Source organism: Rhinopithecus bieti, unplaced genomic scaffold, assembly GCF_001698545.2.
Source record: "Rhinopithecus bieti isolate Rb0 unplaced genomic scaffold, ASM169854v2 scaffold_11919, whole genome shotgun sequence".
Lineage (NCBI taxonomy): Eukaryota > Metazoa > Chordata > Mammalia > Primates > Cercopithecidae > Rhinopithecus > Rhinopithecus bieti.
Genome location: NW_016807055.1, coordinates 710,693 through 734,621, shown reverse-complemented (window position 1 = coordinate 734,621; position 23,929 = coordinate 710,693). Strand labels below are relative to the sequence as shown.

At 34.9% G+C, this 23,929-nt stretch overlaps 1 protein-coding gene across 1 annotated transcript in view; it reads left to right on the top strand.

Moving 5' to 3' along the window:
* Positions 1-23,929, top strand: part of ARHGAP29 (Rho GTPase activating protein 29) — a 65,776-nt gene that overhangs the window by 7,498 nt on the left and 34,349 nt on the right. Inside the window, 3 exon segments of the mRNA XM_017879784.1 lie at positions 10,202-10,336; positions 20,724-20,820; positions 21,170-21,242. Of these exon segments, the coding sequence (XP_017735273.1) occupies positions 10,202-10,336; positions 20,724-20,820; positions 21,170-21,242 (305 nt within the window).

Genomic DNA, 23,929 nt, shown 5'->3' with positions numbered 1-23,929 from the left:
TTTACTTCTTGATATACAGTTCATTAACTGGGTTAATTTTTAAGGTGACATTTAAAATGATGTATTAGTTGACAAGCCATTTACTTTGATTTAAGGTATAAAACCGTACTTTATTTAATACACCAATTTAAATGCATTTTTATTCATATAAATAAGATTTCTAGTTAGGATTTCTACTTGTTCTTAGTTATTTTCCTTAAGAGATTTATATCTCTTAAAAAATCTTCATTTTATGTAATTATCTTTGTGTCACAGATTTAAAATGATAGTAATTTAAAACAAGTTGGACTACTTCTTATCTCCAAAAAACATTTTTATAGGAGTTTTAAATTGTGAGCAGACACTTCAGAGAATACTGAAGGATGGGGACTGAAAGTTGATCCTAAGTGAGAAAAGAAAAAAAATAAGATACAGAAAGAGACTACCCCTTGAGGTAAAAGGATATGTATGGAAATATATTCACTGAAATTTAATTTTAAAAATTCATAAGGACATTATCAAAAAGTTTGTAATTTATGGTCAACAAATTAATTACAAAATAGATAAGCTGTTTTTTTGATAACCAACGCAGTAATATGCAATGGCCAGAGGATGTTCATTATTTACCTTTGGGTTGATTTTAATGCTTAGTCTTCAATCAGAATTAAAAGGATATATGTATGCCATGTCAGGATGAATTTTGAATATAACAAGAATTTTTTTTTTTGTCTTTGAAATACCGTTATCAAAATCTAGAAATAAATGAGTTAATTTGAGTTGATGGAACCTTTTTGTTTTATAAACATAAATGTACCTCATTATAAAAGATAAGGAAAATGCTACATAATATTGTGCGTGTTTTTAATTTTGATGATTTTCAGCTTCTTAAGAATATCAGATTATTCCTTATTTACTTAACAAAAGTATTACAAAGATCTGGTGAGATATAATCTTCAGGAAAGGTAAAATGTTTAAAATGCTCTAACTATTTAAGATGGTATTATTACATGTATCCCTATAGTCATGAACCCTGCTTTTTATCTCTGCGTGTTGAGAAATATCCCTGGACTTCTTTTCTGTGGTTATCACTGCAATGTTGAACTGTGGCCAGACAGCAAAGAGCCATTTCATTCACTGTTTTTCTTTTAAAGTGGAAGAGCCTTGTCAGTAATTTCTCAGTAACCCTCCCCATATTTTGTGTATTGCCTCCTTAAGAGGAAGATGCCATATTTTTGGCATTATTACCTTTGAATTCACATTTGTTAATTGTTAAGCCAAAAAGGCAGCTCTTAAGAATAAAGAATGTAGATATACAATTAAATCATCTTTTGGTTTAATCAGAATACCATTTTCTCTGTAATAACTTTTATCTGTTAATACCTTTATTACTAACTGCAGTAGTAATGTGCAGTCACTTGACTTTTACCTCAGATGTTTAATCATAGGTTGAGGCTAGTCTTAGATAAACAGCTTCATGATTGGTTTATGGCTACATTTTACCTTCTCCAAATAGTTAGAAATGATATATAACTGTATATGGTGCTTTTCATTTTACAGAGTACTTTGTCATATAGACAAGTTTAATCACCTAGTCCCCTCAAAGCCAGGTACCTTTAGCTCTGTTTCACAGATGAGATGTATGTATAACTTATGTGATTTCATCAACGTCTTATTGCTGATAAATAATGCCCAGGTTATACGATTTGGTTAAATTGGTAGTAAAAGATGGCAGCAAAAGCTCTGAAAAGAGAATCAGAATCTAGGTTCTAGGCTTAGTTCTACTGACTAGCTTTGGAATATGGCTTAATTCATTTAATTTTTTGTTAAGAATGAGGCACTTGTGCCAGATGCTATCAGTTTTACGAATCTGCAATTCAAAATTTGATTAGAGTTGGAGATTATTATCCATTGTTCTGAATGTTGGCAGTTTAGACCTAAGAAGACAGCTCAGTATTTGTTTTCAAACTGTATGAAAACAAATTAATGAAAATTTCCTAACTGAGAATATGAAGCTTATATTGTAATCGTCATTGAGGAACTGATTAGAAAAAATATAAATGTCTGCCAAAGAGCTCTGTACTCCCAACAGGGTTAAGATATGTATATGGTTTATCTCTAATTTTCAAATTTACAAATATAAATAGCTTAATGTGGAAGATTAGAGGACTGAAAATATTCTATTCTTGCTGGGGTAAGTTAAGTGACAGAGTTTGGTAATTCTCTTTCCACTACTTAACCGCCAGGAGGAGGTTACCTTGTAGCCTTATGCAACTAGCAGATGTGGAATTTGAAGTTTTAGATCTCTATCCAGTGTCATTAAGATACATTATGAATAATTGCAGAGTAAATGTTCTATCTTACATGAAAATGCTGAAGGCACTCAGTTATGCATATGCGTGTTGTGTTTAATTATAACACTGTAGATTAATATATGTGCAGTATAAGTACCAATTCAGGTTTATGGTTTCCTCCCTGTGGAATAATGTGTTCTAAATTCTAAATAACAGATTCATAAGTGCTTTTCAAGTTTATATAATAATTTTAAAGTCTGTCATTGTGACATACCTCCCCATTTTCATGTGGAATATCATTCAAGAAAGCTCAAAATCTGAGAATATGGAAAATGTAAAGGCTTTTAATTGGGCTAGAAAGAATAGTATAAAATATCTAATTTTCTGCTACTCAGTACTTGGAAATATTAACTGCCATTTTAAAATATATTTGAGAGAAAAGAAATAGTCTAATAATTTCTTACCGCTTTTTTATTATATAGTACAATTTTAAAATGGATTTTTTGCTTTGTGACTATCGTGCCTTGTTTTGTTTCTTTTTTCTTTTCTTTTGTTTTGGTTTGGTTTTAAATAGGCTGGAAGGGAAGATAAAAATGTATGACCAATTTCAGATGAACTAGTCAAGTTCCCTTATTTATTTATTTATTTTATTTATTTTTTTGAGACAGAGTCTCGCTCTGTCGTCCAGGCTGGAGTGCAGTGGCGTGATCTCCGCTCACTGCAAGCTCTGCCTCCTGGGTTCACACCATTCTCCTGCCTCAGCCTCCCGAGTAGCTGGGACTACAGGTGCCCGCCACCACACCCAGCTAATTTTTTGTATTTTCAGTAGAGACGGGGTTTCACCTTGTTAGCCAGGATGGTCTTAATCTCCTAATCTTGTGATCCGACCCCCTCGGCCTCCCAAAGTGCTGGGATTTCTCATGAGCCACCACGCCCGACCAAGTTCTCTTATTTTTAAAAGATGCTTTCTAATTTAAGAGTGTAATACCTTTATATTATTAAAACAAAACACTGACCTCATAAGTGATAGCTTCTGATGAATTGTTTTACAGGACTATAGTCAGAAGTAGTATGTTAACTTTCTAAAACAAATTTTATTGAACAGTTAGGTTGAATAAAAGTTTTATTTAATTTTCATTAAATGAGAAGTTTAATACCATTAAATAATATATTCTGTTATGAGAGGTTCTGCATAAATTTACAAAGTCTTCATTGAAATCCTGTCTTGTGGGTTAACTCAGTTCTTTTCCCAGGGAGAATATACAGGAGGATGTGTAAATTTTTTTTTTCAGACAAATTGCATTGTTACTTTTACCACTATGCCTCTTAGGTAACTTTACAGTGTGCCAGAAATTTTGTTAAATATTAGAAACATTAAGCTGCTAGCCTCAGATGTGTACTGCTCTATATTACCCTAGAAATAAATCTTTTTAGAAGTGATTTCTAATGGATATCACTTAGAAGTTAATGTGAATGTTAATAGATTATTGTTTAGTGACTAGAAGGTATGAAATGAATCTTTGAGAAGCGAAGTATGAAATACAAATAGCTCATTTACACCTGTGCCAGTTCTCAGTGCATTAGATTCCTCTTCTGCATTTGCCTAGAATGGTTTATATCATTTAACAATGTTTATAGTAGTAACTAGCATATTCACTGGAAGTTAAAGCCTGTTAAATTGCAGATCGCAGAGTACTTGTCATTAAGCTTAACTTCTTCAACCATGTAGCAATATATCATAGTGATTAGGAGCTCAAATTCTAGACCCAAGATGCCTGAGGTGGAATCCTCATTCTGCCATTTGCTAGTTGTTTGTAGCCATGGGCAAGTTATTTATCTTCTTCCTTTATGCTTGTTTCTGTGTCTATTAAAAGGAGATAATGGGGGTTTTGTGACGATTAAATGAGTTTATGTGTGTAAAACTCTTAGAATAAGCATTTTCAAATGTCAGTTGTCACTATTTTCATAATCCCTGGTAGCTGAATAAAGTAAGTTGCTGTTTCTCGGGCTTCACTTTTATCCTGTAACTTCAAAAGTCATTACAGCAAAAGGAGTTTCCTAGTGATAATTTCTGAAACATTTTTTCTCCTCATTTTCATTGCTTTCCCTGAAGAGGTTAAGCTGAATTAAAATATTGATTTTCAAATTTTTGTCAGGTTTTTTTTTAAAATAAAAGAAAACATCATGGTTTTTTCATTTATTTACTTAAGCATTTCCATGAAGTATTGGCAATATAAACACTGTGGTATTTTGTTAATGCATGAGAACAAAAAGTGGAGCTGGCTAATCTGTCTTCATTTGATAAGTGGAATGAAGCACAGAATAAATGACTCAGATGGGTGAAATAGTAAATTAAAATTCAGGTTACTGTATTACAGAGTGAGTAGATAAGCAAACATTGGGATACAGAAGTTTTACTATTCTAGATAACTAGTATTAAGACTTTGGTTGAATTTTATTCACATCTATAATAACTTTGTAGTATAAATTAAATTTCATTACATTTACAATATGACCACTATGCCATTTGAAAATTATCTTGTATTTAGTTATATGACTCAATTAAGTACTATAACTTGAGAGGTGTAGAAATTTTAATAAAACGTATCCTGAAATACTTTCTTTTTCAGAGAATTCACCAATTTAGATTTTAGGCAGAAAATGAAATTGAAACTTAAATGTAATGTCTTTTCTTCCTTAGTCAAAATATTGTGGGATCTAGCTATAAATGTATTTGTTATTGAACATGATTGTATGTGAGGCAAACCTGTTTTCAAAGGTAGTTTGAATGGCTTACAGAATTACTAGTAGTAATTGTCTTTTATGTGTATTAAGACTATAAAGTAGCTTTATTTCTATTTATTTGATATTCACAACAACCTGGTAGGCAAAACAGGTATTATCAATTGTGTTTTTACTGAGATGAATCTGAGATCAGAGAGGCTAAGAGTTTTGTATGTGTTCTTTTCAAGGAAGAAGCTGATCAAGGGTTGGAACCCAGGTTTCTCTATCTAAATCTATTGTTTTTTACTGCATCAAGCAGCCACTTTCTTCAGTTTTGGTAAAAATGGAATTTTCTTTAAGCCATTTATGGCACAACTAGTTGAGGGCTTGCTGATTTATGAAGTTCCAACTGAGATATTATTAGGACATGCTCATGACCTCGTAGTTTACCCTTCTGCCCAAATATATAGGAAAGTTTATGAACCTTTGTGATTAGCATTTTCTTTATTTAGTCATCATGTTCATTTGTGTTGAATTGTGGGCTTCAGAAGGGTATTTAATTTCAGGAATTGGAATTCTTTATAGTGCAACTGAAGGAGCTTCTGAAACTTCTTAATAAAATAATTCTGATGCCATTTTTTAGTGTGCTAGTTGGGGACAACTTCAAGATCTGTTTATTAGGGCTACCTTGTAGGAAAAAAAGGAATTGCAAGTTTGTAGATCATTTGTGCTGCCACCAGTTATTAGAGTGTTTTGCAGTTGCAGTGATTTTTTTTTCTTTTATTTTTCTTGAAATCTAGGGACAGATTGGATGCAGTGATTCTTAAGAAAAACGATAGCAGGGACTCCCAGGACCTTTTACGCTGTTAAAAAAAAATTACTGAGGATCCCAAAGAGTTTTTATGTGGGTTGTTTCTATTAGAAATTAAAACTGAGAAAGTTGAAAAGCATTTAATAATTTTAGAAATACATGGATTTCTACATGTTTAATTTCCTTGATTCTGAGAAGACCACAGTATTACTTTGGTTTATGTAGGCATTTAGGCCATTAGTATTTTGTAGTTTTTGCCCAACACTAATTTTGAGTATTGATGGTTGTTGTTGGCACTCTGAAAATCAAGCTCTTTTGGCTGGAGATTTAATGTTTCCTAAGTGTATTAATGAAGATTTTATTGTAAAACATTAGAACACGGGATAGAAATAACTTTCTTTTCTAAGACTAACATTTATTAGGTTTCAAAAAGAGGGCAGTGTAACTCTCTGTGATGAGAATCACTCCACTTTGGTTTTGGTTAAGTCAGCAGAAGTACTAGCGTATACCAGCTTTATTTAGTTATATATGTGCCAAATAAGAGATTTGGCTGTACAAAACTGGGGAGAAAATAGCATGTCAGGAGGGTTCCATAGGCCAGGCGCAGTGGCTCATGCCTGTAATCCCAGCACTTTGGGAGGCCAGGGCCGGTGGATCACCTGAGGTCAGGAGTTCAAGACCAGCCTGACCAACATTTTGAAACCTTGTCTCTACTAAATACAAAAGAAATCAGGTGGGTGTGGTGGCAGGCACCAGTAATCCCAGCTACTTGGGAGGCTGAGGCAGAAGAATTACTTGAACCTGGGAGGCGGAGGTTGCATTGAGCCAAGATTGCGCTGTGGCACTCTAGCCCAGGCAACAGAGCAAGACTTCAACTCAAAAAACAAAACAAAACAAAAGACAAAAAAAAAAAGGAAGGTTTTATGATTTTTTTACACTTATTCAAATTATATTATTTTCCCAGAAGTTTCCTTTATTTCATATCTACTGGATTTCATTTCAGAGCTAACCTATATCATTAACCTATTTCTACTGCTGCATAAAATATTACATTGGTGCAAAAGTAATTGAGGTTTTGGCTATGTATACATATATATAATTTTTTTTAGCGGCCAAATCCACGATTACTTACTTTTCCACCAACTAAAAATAGTTGCAAACATTTATGAAGGGCCTACTGTGTTCCAGCCACTGTTCTAAGTGCTTTGTGTGTTTTAATTCATTTAACCCAATAACCCTGTGAACTAGCTACCTTATCTTCTTTTTATAGGTGAGGAAACTGAGGCACAGAGGGGCTAAGTAACTCAGCCAAGGTTTCTCAGCCATGGATTTAGAATTCAGTCAGGCAGTCTGGTTTCAGAGATTATGCTTTTCAACCACTATACTGTATTGCCTCAACTAAGTATACCTACCAAACTAACATTACCAGTTATAAAAAAGAGAAAATAGTGATACTTATTAAATTAAGATAGTTACTTAAACTGCATATTCACATTTTCCCTAAGAATTATAAAAATTGTATATCAAGTTTTAAAATTATGTTTATGGGGAAAATTTCAACAACACATAAAATTCCTAAAATATTTTACCTATTTGTATTTCATTTTAAAATAGACTTTATTTTTTAGAACAGTTTTAGATTACAGAAAAATTGAGATAATAATACAAAGTTCCCATATAGTCCATACATTGTATTAACGTCTTACATCTCTTAGAGTTATAGAGCCAGTGTTTGATAACCAGTAATAATGATGCATTATTATTAACTAGTGTCTATATTCAGATTTCCATAGATTTCCTCTAATACTCTTTATTATCTTCCAGGATCCTATCATATTACATTTAGTTGTTTTTCCTTAGGTCTTCCTTGGCTGTAAGCTTCTCAAACTTTCCTCATTTTTATTTTAAGGAATACTGATTAGGGGTTCTGTAGGATGGCCCTTGATTAGAATTTGCCTGACGTTTTTCTCCTCATTAGACCGGGGTTATGGGATATTGGGAGGAAGGTTACAGATGTAAAGTGTTGTTTTCATCACTTTATATCAAGGATATTTACCTTGAACATGATTTGTCACTGTTGATGTTGACCTTGGTCACCTGTCTTCAGTAGTGTTTGTCAAGTTTCTCCACTGTCAAGTTACTCTTTTTGTCCTCCTTCCATACTACACTCTTCGGAAGAAGTTAGTCCACATAGGTCATATGTAAGAGAGTTATGTTTCACCTTCTTGAGAGCAAAGTATTTGCACACATTTTTTTACAGTTCTTTTACACAAGAGATTTGTTTCTTTTCCCCTGTTTACTAATATATTCAATCATTTATGTCAGTATGGACTCATGGACATTTGTTGTGTACTTTAGGTTATAATCCAGTATCACTTTATTTGTTGCTCACATGGCTCCAGCTTTGGCTATTGGAAACTTTCAGTTGGTTCCTGTGTACCTTTGACATGCCCTCCTCACTGTAGGGTGTTTTTGTTGTTTGTTTTAGTTTTTTTTTTTTAAAGTTCTTCCTTCCTTTCTGGCATTACAAGATGCTTGTTACTTGTCTTGAACATTTCTACCCTGGTCCTAGAATCAGCTATTTCTCTAAGGAGACCTGGTTACTTTCATTGGAGAATAGTATTAGAAACCAAGATCTAGGTGCTAGGTGTGCTTGTTGCTACTGTCATTTCTTTTAGGCCCTCTCAACTAACAAAGAAATATATATATATATACACACACACACACACACACATATATATGTTTTACATATAGATATATAGACATACATATTTTATGCGTACATTTTCATGAATATATTTATACATGCATACATATGTGCTCATACATTTGTATGTATATATGTACATATGTGTATATATATATACACATAAATTTTTCTATATGTAGTCATACAGATGTGTATAAAAGAGATAAATATGTATAAAAATATATACTTATATAAATAATATAGATGACTTCATACAGAAATATGTGTATATACATACATGGGTCATACTGAATGAGTATGACCCATCACAGTATTCAGTATCACATTGAATGAAATAATATCCTTTTGTTTTTAATAGTGCCTAGCACATAGTAAGTGCTTAGTAGATACTAACTCTTATTAAACACCAATGCTGTGTAAGTTTACAGAAAGGAAAATTATATAAGAGTACCGTACTTGGCCGGGCGCGGTGGCTCAAGCCTGTAATCCCAGCACTTTGGGAGGCCGAGGCGGGCGGATCACGAGGTCAGGAGATCGAGACCATCCTGGCTAACACGGTGAAACCCCGTCTCTACTAAAATACAAAATCTGCCGGGCGAGGTGGCGGGCGCCTGTAGTCCCAGCTACTCGGGAGGCTGAGGCAGGAGAATGGCGTGAACCTGGGAGGCGGAGCTTGCAGTGAGCTGAGATCTGGCCACTGCACTCCAGCCCGGGCGACAGAGCAAGACTCTGTCTCAAAAAAAAAAAAAAAAAAAGTACCGTACTTAAAGTGGTTGTCTTGTCAGACTTTTGAGGATTACTTCAGGGATTAAAGGATTAAAGGTAGGGGTGATTATACTTTCTGATTTACTTGGGATGAAGATCATAGAATGTGATTGATTGTTGTGCTAGCATGACTGTGAGTAGCATCCACCTTTCCACTAGCAAAAGTATTTTGGTTTGAATGATAAATTATATAGTCATCTTATTTAAGGGGTAATAAAACTGCATCTCTCTGATCTAGGATGATGTAAATGAGTGGAGTAGGCTGGGGGAAAATGAATGGGCACTGAGAAGAAACTCATCTAAGAGAGCAGCACTGCTCTGTTCCAGCTACTGTGGCCAAGGAGAAATGTGGCCCTGAGTATAAAAGATTTTGATTTTTCAAGAGTAGGCAAAATCTAGAATTTGTGTAATGATCCCTCAATTTTTCATCATTGGCAACTAATTCAGTTTTCTAAAAGCACAAAAACTCATTAAAGGTCTGTATATTTTATCATAGGTAAATTATATCATAATTTTAAAAATGTGTAGGTTAAATGATGATCTTTATATGGCTAAGAGTTACTGAATATGTTAAAAAAATATATGATAGTAAAAGTATAAGACAAGGAAAACTTACCTTATAAAGTTGGCTCAAGGGAAGTCTGGAGCACATATTAAAACTGAGAAAGCTGAAAAATGTAGTACTTAAATTGACCATAACTGTGAGAGCCTTTGAAATCCTTAATGAATTAAAATGACTAAGGATTTTCTGAAAACTTTTAAAATTGTATGTAATTGCAACAGTGAAGATAGAAATGAATGTATAGTAGGCAAAAATTGTGTAACTAGTGCTTCTACTTGAAATGTGCTTCAGATGATGCTTTGTAGTTTAGATTTGTGGAACTTTGCTCTGGAAATAAATTATTTTTTTTTCTTTTAAAGACTGTTTTAAAGAAGTTATTCATATACGTCTAGAGGAACTGCTCCGTGTTTTAAAGTCTATAATGAATAAACATCAGAACCTCAATTCTGTTGATCTTCAAAATGCTGCAGAAATGCTCACTGCAAAAGTGAAAGGTAAGGAAGATATAGTAAGAGTGGGTTGCTGTGGGTAAAAAGGAGCCAAGTGATATATTTTAGTTTATAATGAATGTATAGCCAATTCCTCTCATTGCATTTGTGTGATGTATGTCAATAAGGAGTTATATATACTTTGATATTGAAATATTCCCACTAAGTCACACCTAAGGCTTTCTTCCTTTTAAAAACTAACTTTATTTGGCAGCAAATACTTTAAAAAGACTAACTTAAACCAAACAACTGATGTTTAAAATTTGAGTTTTTTATGAATGAGTGCATGCTCTTTCGAGGTGATTAGTGTACAAGAAGTCTTTGTTATGTGAGGACAATTGGTGTTGGAGAGTGGTAATCTCTAGTGACTACTTAAAAGAGGGAATCAAATGCAGAAAAAGAAGGCTTAATTGGGACCTTATTTTAAAATGTGAAAATGAAATTAAAATTATAAAATAAGTTTATCATATATATGTATTGGTGTGTGTGTATCTATAGCATATATATGCTAAAACTTAGCGTGAAGAATTGGACCTTTATCCTCTGATGAAATGACTTGCCACTCAAAGTTGTGAAAATTATTCTGGGTTGCGGTATATAAAAGAAAGATTGAGAGCGAAGTGAGTATTTGAGAAGAAATGAGATAGGAGGCAGGGAAATTAATTAGGAGATTGTTAGGAATAATGGGCTAGATGAGGGTTGAAGCTGAGGGCTTAAGCTGGGTGTGGTAGTGGTCGAATGCGATTTGTTATGTAAGAGGGAATGAACGTCAGTTTGACAGAACGACACAGGTTGAATGTTAGTGGTTATGGAGAAGTTCGGTATTGAAGATGAAGACTTGGGAATTGTTGATGTATAGGTAGTGGAAAAGGATGACATCAACTGAGTGTGCAGAGTAAGTAGAGGACTGATGTGAGATCCCAGGGAGAGAGAGAAGATATAGAGGAATTGGAGAAACACATAACAGGTAGGGAGTTGGACCTACAAGGAGGTGACATGGAGTTTTAAAAGTGCAGGGTTTTAAGAAGTTATTATCAGTATTAAATGCCACCGATAAGGTAAATGGATTCAAAGTAATAAAACTACAAAAGGTGACCTTTAGGTAGCAGTGATGTAGCAGTCAGAGACAGACAAGGTAACAGCAATCCTGTGATCAATTCTGTGATAGAGGTATGCCTAGGCACCATGGGAGCACAGAGTGAGGAACTCACTCTAGGCTGAATGGGGAAAGGAAACTCTCCTTTGGGGAAAGGGATTGCCTGTCCTGAGTCAAAGGTCAAGTAGGCATTAACTGGACTGGGCTGGGTGGGGATGAGGCTGTGCTACAAGAACTCTGGGTGAGAAGAACATGATGAGATTGGTGAACAGGATCATATTCGGAGAGGCTAAAGGGCATGCGTCAACAGATGAAGCAGGAAAAGAAAATAAAAACCTTGTCTACAAAATGTAGTTCACATACTTAAGGAAACGACCCCACCCAGCACTTTTTGACATAGATTTATCATGTTTGTGTGGTTTCCTTTTTTCTGTATTTCAAACACTGAAAAAAATGTAGATGATTTTAAATGGGAAGCATGAATAGCTTCTTCTGTCCTTTCAAAAATGTGCTTAGTAACCAAATTTGTTTCTAAATAGATTGTTTACAAGTACCATTTAACTTTACTTAGATAGGGAAATTTGCGTCTATAGATAGTAAAATTTCCATGCTTGGAAATAGCGACCTAGTTCAATTGTTGTCAGTAGCTATTGTGTGCAGTCAGGATGTCCTGGGGAAGGAGTGCGCCTGTGTATAGTTGGTGTCCACATTCCAGAAACAAACTTGAAGAGAATGCTGTCTCACACACCTTGAAGATCTTTTTGTCTTTGAGGAAAAGTAATTTTCTGAATATTATTTTCCACTATTACTATCTTTACACTTGGGATTATTGTTACTCTTTTGTGCTGGATGACATTTAAAAGGGGAAGATTATTTTGTTGTTGGGAAACTTCCTCTGTTTCAGTAGGACTCTATGAGACTAGAACACTTTAAATATTGTGTTTTCTTTGTGTTAAATTTGTATGGTTTATAATCAAACCTCTTTCCCTGCCCCAACTCTTACTTTTGAGGCCATTTAAAAATATCATTGATACTCCAATTGAAAAATGTTCAGCGACTTGAATAATTGAGGTCAAATCAACTTAATTATTTCATTTAATGGCAATTTAGTTTTCAAAACCTGGAAGGGCAGAGAATAGGTAGAAACCATTTTGAGTATCTGTTCAGTGCCAGCCAGTCTAAGTGCTTTAAAACCTATAAATGTACAGTAGTAGCTATTTCAGAAAGGAAAAGTTTCTGGGACAGAAAGCTGTCTGGAATATGGGCATCCTTTATATTATTTAAGGTTTCAGTCTTTTTGTTCGTTTAAAAGATGGCATCTCACTCTGTTGCCCAGGCTGTAGTGCAGTAGCATGTTCATAGCTCACTGTAACCTTAAACTCCTGAACGCAAGCAATGCTCTTACCTCAGCATCTCAGCTAGCTGGGACTACAGATGTGAGCTGTCACTCTCCTAGCTGATTTTTAAATTTCTAAAATTGTTCACAGGGACAGAGTCCTGCTATGTTGCCCAGGCTGATCCTGAACTCTGGCCTCAAGCAATCCTCCCACCTTGGCCTCTAAAATTCTGGGATTACAGGCATGAGCTACCACACCGGGTCCATCATTGAGTGTTTTTTTTGAGACAGTGTCTCACTCCGTTACACAGGTTGGAGTGCAGTGGCATGATCTCAGCTCACCTCAGCCTCCGCCTCTTGGGTTTAAGCAATTCTCCTGCCTCCGCCTCCCAAGTAGCTGGGATTGCAGATATATGCCATGACACCCGGCTAATTTTTGTATTTTTAGTACAGATGAGGTTTTACCATGTTGGCCAGGCAAGTCTCAAACTCTTGACCTCAGGTGATCCGCCTGCCTTGGCCATCGAAAGTGCTGGGATTAGAGGCATGAGCCACCTCGCCTGGCCCCATCATTTAATTTTAACTCTGAGTATGTTTAAAAAACAGCAGTGACCTAGGTATATGATGAAGTTTAGAGACCTTAAGTATGAAATGCATTTTTTTCAAATCTACCAAACAGTAGAAAAAGATACAGAATAACTTTTGAATCAGGGATGTGTAATTTTATTTGTATTACCACAGGTTTGAATGCATGAAGTGTGTCTGCTTCCTCTGTATAAGAAGTGAGAAATAAGAATCTTTACCCATATGTTTTATTTTAAATGTGGAGTTTACCTTCTAATAACTTTAAAAGAAAAATCTTTAGTTTTTTTCCCATTCATTCTAGTAGTGATTTGTATTTCCTGTGTGTCCTCCTGTTTCCAAGCAGGAAATTAAGTCTGACAAAATATTTGCAATATGGTAAGAGAGATACAGCCTGTTTTTAAAGGAAATAAAGGTATCTTCAGAACTCAGTAATTTATTATGTACTATTTGTTTTCATTATTTTCAGTTATTTTGGTCAATCTTATTTCTAATATAAATGAAAATAACCCTTAATTTAGGTTTTTTATGTTCTGCATTTTACCCTATATTTAAAATTGGTAAACAAAAAAGAAAATAAGTCTTAATTATGCCTTCAAGATTGTAGAAGCCTTATACTTCTGTTTTGAAAACTTGATTTTATTAATAGGCAGTTCACATGGAATGCAAATGGTGTAAAAAGGTATTGAAGGTGTAAAAGGGTATTGAAGGGTATTGAAATGGTGTAAAAGGGTATTTCTTTGTTGCCTTTGACTATTAGTCACTCATTCCTTTACCTAGATAAGCAACAACCTTTATTGGTCTCTTGTGTATTTTTTCAGAGATATACCATATACAAGCACATACCCAGATGTGTTCTCTTTTTTAACCTTCTTTTTACACAGATGGTAGCGTTCTGCTCCTTGTTCATTGTCCTGAGTTACCTGCACGGAAAGGGTTTCCTCATTCTTTTGTTACTATTTGTTTTTTCAAAGCTGTATGGTAATCCCTTATATTGATATACTATAATTTATTTAACCAGTTAACTACTAATAGATGTTTGGATCATTTCCAGTTTTTTTTCTATTACAAACAATGCTTCAAGAAATAGTCATGCAAATTCCTAGATGAATAATTGCTGAATCAGCAAGCATGTGTGTTTATATTTTTTGATATTACCAGATGCCCTCAGTATAGGTTCTGCCCTTCTGATAGCAGTGCTGAAGAGGCTGATTTCGTGTGCCTTTGCCAACAGACCTGGTTACAAAGCTCTGTTATCCAGTGTGATAGTGAAAAGTGGTAACAGTCTAGGTTTGATTTGCATTTCCCTCATTTTGAGTGCAGTTGAATATCTTTTCATTTGTTTCAATACCATGTTTACATCCTTTTATGTTAATTGACCTTTTTTAAATCTGTTTTTCTTTTGCTGGTAGGTCTTCTTTTAGTATTGATTTGTAGAAACTGTGTAAGTAAAGTAGTAAGTAAGTAGTCTTTGATTAATGTTGAAAATTTTTTTTACTTCGTTTTCTCTTTTATTTTGCATTAACATTTTCAGTCTTTTTTATGGTTTCTGGGTTTTAAGTATCAGGAAAGACTTCTCTGCTCTGAGATTATAATAGAATTCTTGAATGTTTTTTCTTCTGATGTTTCATGGTTTCATTTGTTGAAGTTAAGTCTTCAGAAACATTGTAAAGTATCTAAGCGTCTAGTAAGTTTAGCAGGTAATTCATCTTTTCGCCACTAATTTGAGGTGTCATCTTTATCATAAATACACTACATTCTCACATATATCTATTTCTGGACCTTATTCTGTTTCGTTGATTTGTTCAGTTGTATGCCCAGACCACTCTGTTTTATTGTAGTTTTTGTGACATTTTAATATATGGTAGGGATAGCTTGTTTAGAATTTTATTTTTTCCATGAAGATTTTTGAATTGGCTGTTTGGTTCCAAAAAATACCTTCTTTTTTTTTTTTTTTTTTTGATGATTTGAGTTAAATTTATAGATTAAATTAAGGAAAATATACATATTTAGTATTTCTATCCAAGAATATAATATGTACTTTATTTCTTCAAGTTGTCTTTTGTGTTCCTCGGAAGCAACTTAAAGTTTTCATTAGGTAGGTCTTGTAGCTTTTTTGTTTTTTTCCCTGTGTATTTTATTCTTTTTTTTCCCCGCTTTTCATACTTTTCTTCCATTGTCTCTTTTAATTAATGATTTTTGAACTGTGGGACCTGACTCATGACATCAAGTTAGTGGATTATGACCAGCATTTTTTAAAAATGAAAGAGAATAGAAAAGAAAAATCAGAAGCAACACTTATTATATAAAACTTAAGTGTCAGAAATGTTATAGGTGTTATATAACTGATTATTATGTGTGTATAGAATACTCAGTCATGATGCAATATGTATTTTTTCCCAAGATTGTGATCAAAAACATTTGAAAGTTGCTGCTCTGATAGGTTGTATGAATGAAAGCTATTCATGTGATTTCTTGAAGAGATACTAAATGTGTCTTAGGGCTTTGTATTGTGATTTAATAGGGAACTCAAGGGAGGCAATTATTTAAACCTTAAGCAACATTTTAATGAGCTTTTGAAGAACTATTAATAGAGGGGATGGAGTGGAGACAGAGACCCCAGTTAGGTTGCTAAGTAGTTCAGACTAGAGGTAAAACATGGGCTTTTAAATTAAATCAGTGGCAAATGGGGATGGAAAGGAGGAAAAAATATTTTAGAGGCATTTTTGAAAGTGAAGCTAATGAGCTAAGGATGGTATGGAAAATAGCAGGTGGAAAGTAGGAGAAGAAATATATCAGCCTATTAGAAATGCAAATCGAGCTCGGAGGTTAAAACTAGACAGGTAGTTTAGGAATTTGTTCCCTCAAAGGTATGGAAGTGGATGAGATTCTGCAGGGATAGTGTATATAAAGAAAGCCAAGATGAGAACTGTAGAGGCTAAGTGGAGAAAGCTCTATGAAGTACAGATTGTCTACAGATGGATGTTGAGCAGAGGAAGAGAGCTTGTGTTTACTGAATCCAAGCACTGTACTCTGAGTGCTTCACACTTGTTTTCTCAGTCATTCCTCTCAATAATACGCTGTTTTGCTTGTGAGGAAATTGAAGTTAGGTAATGTATCCAGACTAACACATAAAGTAGTAGAAACCAGATTTAAACTCAGGGCTGAAACTCCAAAGCCTTATATTACTTTTATATCACCTCTCATTTTGCAGATATGGAAACTGAGGCATAGAGAGAAGTTTGTCCAAGTTTTGCATATATATTAAGTGGTAGTGTTGTTGAAACTTGCATAAAGGTTTAGTAGCTTGAAAACTTACAAGAAAAAAACCTCTAATTTTGACTGATCGGAGGTTATTGTTGACAGCGTTTTGTGTTATTATATGATAATAATAGCTAACATTTTTGAACATCTTCTATGTAATAGGCTCTGTTCTAAGTTCATTTAATCTTCACAACAGTTCTTGAAGTACATAATTATCCCCATTTTATAAATTAGGAAACTAAGTTACAGAGGGGTGAAGTTATGTAACATTGTAAGAGAGAGAGTTAGGATTTAACTTAGGCAGACTGACTTCAGAACCCATCCTCTTTACCAGGAGCTGGCAAACAGGCTGTTGGGCCAAATCTGGCCAGCTGCCTGTTTTTGTAAATAAAGGTTTATTGGAACACAGTCAGTCTTATTCATTTATGTATCATCTATGGCCCCTTTCGACAGAATTGAGTAGTTGCAACAGACTGTATGGCCTGAAAAATGTAAAATATTTACTACCTGGTCCTTTATAGAAAAAGTTTTCCAGCCTCTGATAACCATTAAAGTGGGTGTAAAGCCAAATCTTGAATGTAATGTTAACTTGGGAAGAAAAGCAGTATAGGCCATGGTATGGCCTATTTATAGCAGTTCAGTAGTGAAGAAACGGTAAATGGATTGAATGGTAACTTTAAGGAGAAATATGGTAAAATGAACATTTTTTTCACATAGGAAAGATTTGAGTATGTTAGTAGCATAAGAAAAAACGTCAATTGAATAGGAGATAAGCTGTGAGGGAGGAGTAAAGTTGGTATAGGGTTTTGGAGAATGTAGGAAAGAGTAGGAATATTTATTATTGGAAAGGAGCCAAAGACTTTTCTTTGAAACACTGAGCAGGAGCAAAAAAGATAATTATGTTAGATATTAGAAATATAGGGTTGTTTTGAAGTCAGGCAAAGGCATTAGGAATAGGAATTTTCATTAGGTGGCTATAACTTCACTCAAGCAGGGATGAAGATAAGATTGTTCAAATGTTGAATTGATTCAATAATTATTCTTTTCACTACTCAACGGTTGTTACAATTATTATTTTTTAATCTCCCCGTCATGTTTAGTGTGATAAAAACATATAAGAAAGTAAGAATAATTATACAATTTTGGATAGTGTTATAAACTATTTTTTTAGCAGGTTAAAGTTAGGGAATACAAGTAGGATTTACATTGTTGATGGTATTATGTTATAAATTACTATTTAAAGTCTACTTTACAGTGTATTTTTATAAACAACTTTATTGAGGTATGATTGTATAATAAACAATGGTGCAATTTGAAAATTCTGACATATGCATCATACGCCTGTGAAATTGTTATCATTCTACCTGTATCTCCTGGTCCCCCCTTTCACAAATTTTGATATGTTGTTTTTTCATTTTTATTCTGCAAAATCCCTTTTTTAAATTTTTTGAGATGGAATCTTGCCCTGTCACCCAGGCTGGTGTGCAGTGGTGTGATTTCGGCCCACTGCAGTCTCCTGCCTCAGCCTCCTGAGTAGCTGGGATTGATCACAGGAGTGCATCACCACCCCCAGCTAATTTTGTACTTTTAATAGAGATGGGGTTTCACCATGTTGGCCAGGCTGGTCTCGAACTCCTGACCTCAGGTGATCCTCCTGCCCTAAAGTGCTGGGTCAGAATACTTTTTAATTTCCTTTTTTCTTCTTTGACACCTGGGTTATTTAAAAGCGTGTTATTTAGTTTCTAAATATTTGGAGATTTTCCAGAGATTCTTCTGTTGTTTCTAATTTAATTTCATGTTGTCTCAAAAAATATTTTGCCTCATTTGAATCCTTTTAAACTCATCAAGACTTGTTTTATGGCCCATAATATAGTCTATCTTGGTATTTCAGTGTGCATTTGAAAAGAACATGTGTTTTGCTTTGTTAGGTAGGGTGTCATATAAATGTCTTGTCAAGGTGGTAGTGTTGTTCTGATCATCCCTATGCTTACTTGCTTTCCATCTACGTGTTCTGTCAGTTATTGCGAAGGGTTATTGAAATCACCAGTTGTAACTGTGAATTTATGTGGTTTTTGTTGTGTTTTTTAAAGTATTTTCGAACTCTGTTTATTAGGTACATAAATATATGGAGTTATGTCCTTTTTTTTTTTTTTTTTTTTTTTTGAGACAGAGCCTTGCTCTGTTGCCCAGGCTGGAGCACAGTGGTGTGATTTCAGCTCACTGCAACCTCTGCCTCCTGGGTTCAAGCGATTCTAATGCCTCAGCCTCCCCAGTAGCTGGGATTACAGGCATGCACCACCATTGCCTGGCTAATTTTTTGTATTTTTAGTGGAGATGGGGTTTCGCCATGTTGCCCAGGCTGGTCTTGAACTTTTGAGCTCAGTCTGCCCACCTCTGTCTCCCAAAGTGCTGGGATTACAGGCATGAGCCACCGTGCCTGGCTGTTATGTCCTTTTGATGAATCGACTCTTTCATAATTGTAAGTGACTCTTTTTATCCATGCTAATGTCCTTTGTATAGAAATCTTTTTTTTTTTTTTTTTTAAATAAGAAACAGTTTTGCTCTGTCAGCTAGGCTGGAGTGCAGTGGTGCAATTATAACTAACGGCAGTCTTGAACTCTTGGCTGCAAGTGATCCTCCTGCCGTGGCCTCCCAAAGCCCTGGGATTATAGGCATGAGCCACTGTACCTAGCCTATTTCTTATGTTTTATTTGAGTGTCTTTTAGTTGTTTCAGGTAGAAGTATAATCTGTTTCTCTATCTTGGTCAGAGTAGAAGTCAGAATATTTTTTAAATGCCCATTATTTAAGAACCATATTCGCAATGGTAACTTTTTCTTTTTGTTTGTATCAGTGATATTTCGAAGAATCTGATGAAGGTTATGGATCTTAGCCTCCCGCCTGCCAATTTACAGAGGCTTATTATGCTTATAAAATTTTAGTTGCAATTTCATGGGATTTATAGGCTTGAAGTTTAATTCACTCCTACCTAGGAATTCTTGCTTTCCAACTCTCGTTGCATATTAGAATTACACGAGAGAGCTTGCGACAAAATATATTCTTCACCACATACCTATGAAATCTGAATCTTTCATTAGTGGGACCCAGACTTTGTTTTTATTAACAAAACTCCCCAGGGAATTCTAATGTGCAGCCAAGATTAAAAACGACTCTGTTTTAAAGCAGAGGATGACTACTTCTTCAAAAGGTTTCTCTTCCTTCCTTTTATTGGCAAGAATACTAGGGAGGAGCTATATAGGGAACCAGTTACTCTTTATACCCAGTAAAAGTAGCACCAGTTACTTTAAAAAAATTGCCAATTCTACCTTCAGACTTTGTCTTGGTAAACTGTGTTTGCGCTTTTAACAAGAGTGCATACAGAAGTTAAAATAAGAAATCTTTTTCAGTTGTGTTTCATAATTTGCTTTAACAAAATGCAAAATATTAGGATATCGCTATTGTAAACAAAAGGCAGCTGTATGTCAATTAACGTGGACCTCAGAGCCCAAGAGCTTGTTATAAGAAATAAGGCTGTAAGTAAATAGAAATTTTAATTTTCCAAATCACTGGGTATTTTTTTCCATGTGATATGCTTTGTTACAAGTTTTATGTTGTATCAAATATATGTGTGTGTGTGTATATATATATATATATATATATATATATGACTGTATTGGTAATTCATTCTAAAAAATGTACCTCATATTGCCTTCAGTGAGCTACAATGTGTTTGGCTGATTTTAAAATGCCAGAAAGCAGTAAGGAAGAGAAAATAGCACAGAACACTCTTAATAATTGAGAGGTGTGATATAACATGGACTCAGTGACTCCAGCACTGATTGATTTCACATAGAGTCAGTTTTTAGATGTGTCAAATAATGTAATCCATGGAGTAGCCAGTTTGGAATGCTAACTGCTTTTATGCAAGCTGATTCTTTTATGTGAATTTCATAATGAAGAATTTGAACATCATGTCCATTTTATATGTTAGGCTTTTCAGTTTCTGAATCTTCTAATGCTTCTTGAACTAATGATGAAGTTTTAAAGGATTAAATGATTCTGTATAAATCTAGTTTAAAGCATGTTTTTCCTTATTGTAACCAACTTTTCCTTACAGCTGTGAACTTCACAGAAGTTAATGAAGAAAACAAAAACGATCTCTTCCAGGAAGTGTTTTCTTCTATTGAAACTTTGGCATTTACCTTTGGAAATATGTAAGTAGAGGACTGTCATTTAAAGCAGCTGGGCCTAGGTGTCTTAGTGAGAGAGTGTTGCATTATCCAGTAAGATACATGGGAAATGAAATATTAAATGGTATTAAATATCACAACTTTGGAAAAACTACCTTCTGTATGGCCTTATTACTATATTTGAAGGTATTTTTATAGCTATTTAGAAGCAACATCCATTTGCAAGTGACTGTGGTTTATGTGAACAGATTCCTAGGGGTTTATTTCTAAGGTTCTTATTTTTAAAAAATTATTTTAGATAACATGTTGAATGTAAACCATGTCACAAAGAAGTGTAATGATTTGTCTTTCTTTTTTTAACCTCCGTGGATAGCCTTACAAACTTCCTTATGGGAGATGTAGGCAATGATTCATTATTGCGACTGCCTGTTTCTCGAGAAACTAAGGTAAGCTAAGTTTGTGTGAAAGCAAAGTCTTTAATGTTTTTAACCTCATATTTCAATTATTGCCTAATCTTAGGCCGGGGGTGGTGGCTTATACCTGTAATCCCAGCACTTTGGGAGGCTGAGGTGGGTGGATCACCTGAGGTCAGGAGTTTGAGACCAGCCTGGCCAACATGGTGAAACCCCGTCTTTACTAATAATAGAAAAAATAGCCAGCTGTAATGGAGGGCACCTGTAATCCCAGTTACTCGGGAGGCTGAGGCAGGAGAATTGCTTGAACCCAGGAGGCAGAGGTTGCAGTGAGCTGAGATCACACCACTGCAGTCCAGCCTAGGTGACAGAGTGAGACTCTGTCTCCAAAAAAAAAAAAAAGAAAAATTGCTATGAAGTAACAGAATATGAGGAATGTATGGATAATATTTCTTTAAAGGTTTATGGTAGTAATATTTTTAATTGACTAAACTTTTTTGCTGAATGCAAGCAAAATACATAAAAAAAACTGTATCAGGGACCTGTGTTGATCATTTTCTGTTAAGGAAGATCAAATCCAAAAAGAATTTCAACAGATATTTGGGACCAGGTATAGTGACTCATGCCTATAGTCCCAGCACATTAAGAGGCCAAGGTGGGAGGATCATTTGAAGCTAGGAGTTCAAGACCATCCTGGTTAACATGATTGAGACCCTGTTCCTACAAAAAATTAGCCAGGTGTGGTGGCACATACTTATAGTCTCAGCACTTTAAGAGGTCATGGTGGGAGGATCACTTGAGGCCAGGCGTTCAGGACCGGCCTGGTTAACATGATTGAGGCCCTGTCCCTACAAAAAATTAGCCAGATGTGGTGGCACAAGTCTGTAGTCCCAGCTACTTGAAAGGGAAGCTGTGGGGGTGTTCACTTGAACCCAGGAGTTCAAGGCTGCAGTGAGCTGTGATTGTGTCATTGCTCTTTAGCCAGTGAGACTCTGTCTCTAAAAAAACACAAAGAAACAAAAACAAAAAGAAATCCCAAATATATGGAAATTTGCTAAGGACTTATATTATTATAAAAACTTCACGTCCTTCCTAAAATTATATAAAATAAAAATGACTATTTAAGGCATTTGTTATATGTATTACAATATTGCCAAAAATTATGACTGATTCTGAAGCCATCCATTGACAAATGAAGGCGAATGATGAAAAGTTTTAAGATGTTTAAATATTTTGCTGTCATTCATGATTATTCCTAAAGTTTATCTTTTCAAACTATTGCTACTGCCTCAGAAGATAACACATTTTATCTGTGTGGCAAGACACTGAACAATTTAAATTTTAGGTGTGAATCATATTTCCTGTTTCTGTACCTTTATTGTGCATACATATGATACTAATTCTCAACAGGAAAAAATACTTTTTTCTTTTTTCTTTTGTACTTTTTTTTGAAGGTTTTAATTTGTTTTAGAGATTGGAATAAAAAAGCTATGATGATATATAATCCTAATAATAAAATTACTTTGATCAACAGTTTTGAAAATATCCTTTAAAATAATAGCTGCAGCCTGGGCGTGGTAGCTCATACCTGTAATCTCAGTACTTTGGGAGGGTGAAGTGGGTGGATCACCTGAGGCCAGGAGTTTGAGACCAGCCTGGCCAACATGGCGAAACCCAGTCTCTACTAAAAATCCGAATATTAGCCAGGAAGGGTGACATGGCACCTGTAGTCCCAGCTACTTGGGAGGCTGAGGCACGAGAATCTCTTGAACACGGAAGGCAGAGGTTGCAGTGAGCCAAGATCGCGGGCACTGCACTCCAGCCTGGGTGACAGAGTGAGACTCTGTCTCAAAAATAAATAAATAAATAAATAATAGTTGCAGGCTCTCTCTCTATATGTATTTGCCTCATTTGAATATATATATATTGCCACTATGTATTATATATATAATATTAAATATATATATATTTTTTGAGAATGAGTGAGAACTGTTTCACCTGGGCTGGAGCGCAGTGGTGCGATCTCGGCTCACTGCAAACTCCACCTTCTGGATTCAAGCAATTCTTGTGCCACAGCCTCCCAAGTAGCTAGGACCATAGACATGCGCTACCACACCTGTCTGATTTTTGTATTTTAGTAGAGGTGGGTTTCTCCATGTTGGCCAGGCTGCCCTTGAGCTCCTGACCTCAGGTGACCCATCCGCCTCAGTCTCCCAAAGTGCTGGGATTACAGGTATGAGCCACCACACCTGGCCTGTTGCAATATATTTAATAGTGGTTCCTATGTACCATGCCCTGCGCTAGGCCTACATCATCTTAATTCTTAAAACAGTCTTTTGAAAGTAGTGTTCTTATCCCTCTTTTATAGAAGACCAAACAAAGTTAGGTGAATTTAAAATATGTAGCCCAGTGTCATACAGGTAATAATGGAGCTCGACTCAGACCCAGGTCTCCTTGATCATTTTTGCATTGAATCCCTGTATACCCTGTACTGCCCAACTTAAATCGATTAAATTTGTTTAAGATCTCAAAGTTTTGGTAAATGATGTTTTCCAGCACAATGCAATAAAGTAGCACCAGCCACATGTAGTTCTTTAAATTTAATTATAATAGTTAAATAAAATTAAAAATTCACTTCCTAGTCATGCTAGCCACTTATTAAATGTTCAAGTAGCTACCTGGAGCTATTAGCTACTTTATTGGACAGTACAGATATAAAA